General features: G+C 40.2%; 1 protein-coding gene across 1 annotated transcript in view; it reads right to left on the reverse strand.

Moving 5' to 3' along the window:
* The window catches only part of pex10 (peroxisomal biogenesis factor 10), a 7,835-nt gene extending 5,858 nt beyond the window's left edge, over window positions 1-1,977 (reverse strand). Inside the window, exon 1 of the mRNA XM_084916994.1 lies at window positions 1,605-1,977. Coding sequence (XP_084773120.1) covers window positions 1,605-1,716 — 112 coding nt within the window. The 5' untranslated portion in view covers window positions 1,717-1,977. The remainder of the gene's footprint in view (window positions 1-1,604) is intronic.
* Window positions 1,978-2,745: the final 768 nt, after the last annotated feature.

A 2,745-nucleotide genomic window follows, 5' to 3' on the forward strand; every position in this document is an offset into this window, starting at 1 on the left:
TATGTATGTATGTATGTATATCTATGTATGTATGTATGTATGTATGTATGTATATCTATGTATGTATGTATGTATGTATGTATGTATGTATGTATGTATATCTATGTATGTATCAGGGCTCGCAAAATTTCAAAATCCCTGGTAGCCCTTCGGGCAGGGACTCTTCAGTTTTTGGTAGCCCAAAATAAATTTAAGTAGCCCGAATAAAAAAGAGAGCAATTTTTTGATTGATGTTTTGTTTCCTGTTTTGTTTCCTTTACAATATTATACATTAAAGTATAATATTGTAACGGAAACAAAACATTAATCAAAAAAATTGTTGAAACACAAATTACAACATTGTATAAAAATTACAATCATCAACTCAAATACTTGGTTCTAATTGAACAGAAATTTCTATGAACTTGTAAGAACTGTGTAGAACATGAATCAGCCTGTGTCAGATCCTGAATTTGAAATTTCCACTGAAGTCACGGGAAAGAGGCAAGTGGAACCAAGATCTAGGCCATTTGCTTTTTGAAGTTTGCAAAGACTGCTAAATTGTGCCAGTGGTAGTTCACTCTTTGCAACATAGTACGCTGTTCTAAACAGATTTTTCAGGTTTATTTTTAGTATGTTATTTGCAATTGGTGTTTGTTCTGGGAAAGATATTGCAGACTGAGCAATAATGCATTTCTTGCATTTCTCATGGGTTCTAATGGGGGTCTTTCTTAAAATTACTGGTCCCAGTAACAAAGGCGCTTGTCGACTCAGAAATCGAGGGAAAACCAACAACACACCCGGCAGAACATTATGTTATTTACACGGGTGCACATAAGTGGTACGCATGTGCGCATTTGCTGTCAAAATAAAAGACGCGCACCAGATAAGAAGTTGCAACGCGTGTTTGCGTCCATATAAAATGCACTGTTTTTGTCCGCTAGAGTGGGATTTTCACGGCACATTCCGCACCACATCTCTGTGCGTTCATCATTTGTTTGAAGCCAGCTCACCTCCTGCAACTACTTTTCCGAGAATACGCGCTTCTTTTGTGGTTCGGACTCCTTCTGACATTTCTTTGGAGGTGGAGGAACACCAAAGTAATTTCTTAAAGGAGCTTGCTTCTTCGACATCTTTAAGAGTTCTAAACAAATGTCTGTCCTCCTCCAGAAAATCTTATGTACGCAAACACGCGTTGCAACTTCTTATCTTGTGCGCCTTATATATATATATATATATATATATATATATATATATATATATATATATTTATTAAGAGTGATCTGGCCAACAACTATAACCACAGATCTATGAAGATATTTTAAGAGGCCAAAAAAGACTGGATTGGTTACAATGTAGTTACAATAACCTAGAGTCATAAAGATACAGTTTATATCTACAGTTTATATAAAACCCCTTTGTAAATAATCCTGCTCACTAAAGGCTGTTTCCCTATAAAAGTAAAGACATCAGAAGCACCTGAAGTCGCAGACCGTGATTACACCGGGAGACAAACACCTGTCGCATCGCAGGACGAGCCCAAAAGTGAACTACGTTAAAAAGAAGACTTTCAGTCCTTCTTATACCAGAATCACTGAGTGCCAGCTTAGCTGTGCTTCTCTTACCGGCCAGAGTCTGGAAGGCGTCGTTAGCGCTGTTTCTCAGAGAGCTTCGATAATAGTCGTCCTTCTGACTGGACCGAATCAGCTGAGCCCGAGTCGCAGGAGCCAGGGGCATCGTCCGGTACAGCCGGTCACACGCTGTGACACCGAGATATCACCGTCCAGTGGACTGCTCTTCATTCACACGCAGGCTGATGTCCAGTCGTCCGGTCACTACACCAGATAAAACGTGACCGGGCTGAAAACAAACTTAACTGCTCTTGTTCTTATCCGAGCTGCATTTTGCACACTCTCGCGTCCACTAACATCCACTGAGAGTGTTCAGAGTAGCTGCGGAGTTTTGAGCCGCTCCAGGAAACATTACTGGAGACAGACAGCCAACACTATAACTCACAGCGCCTCTCAGGGGCGGGGAGGAGCATTACAAGCGCACAAGGTTTGGATTTCATATGATTGTGTTTAACAAGGTATCAAGCTGTCGTCTTATATTATGTGTTCAGCTTTTAAAACATACACTCCTAACCAAACCATGACAGCCGAAAACTCAGTAAAAGACCACCTGACCCTGTAAACTGAGCAACAGAAAGCACATGTTCAGAAGAGCCAGTGTGCATTGTAGTGCTCATGTACAGGGTGGAAACAACTGAAGGAAACAATCAAAATTCTAAAAAGCTGATATTGTAGAGATCTGTGTGTGCACGTCAAACAAATGAGTTAGACACAGTGAAAGCACTTACAGGTCTGACTGAAGGAAAACGTGACTGACTGATGGACTCGGGCACAGTTAGACATATCCTCTGGAAACCATGGATGCTGTGCTATATAAGCTAAAAATATGGGTGACCATCCATCTAGTTATCATAGCATAGTTCAAAAGCCAGCATTGGTGCTAATGTGTATATTTTTGGCATGAGTTAGTCTAAGAAGCTTGGAAAGAAAGGACTTCTGGACTTCTTTCCAAGCTCTTTAGACTACGATGACCTGGCTGACTGAGAACCTTCACAGACATGCGGCATGAGTTACTTACACATTTGTGAAAGCACCATTAATGCTGAACTATATGAGTCTGGATGCCAAATTGGCCTCATCTAATCTTTAAAGGGAAACATTTTCATTTTTAAACTACAGCAACCTTTTTAATAGC

The sequence above is a fragment of the Perissodus microlepis genome, chromosome 20, assembly GCF_051167445.1.
Source record: "Perissodus microlepis isolate ML-2025 ecotype Zambia chromosome 20, ASM5116744v1, whole genome shotgun sequence".
Taxonomy (NCBI): Eukaryota; Metazoa; Chordata; class Actinopteri; order Cichliformes; family Cichlidae; genus Perissodus; species Perissodus microlepis.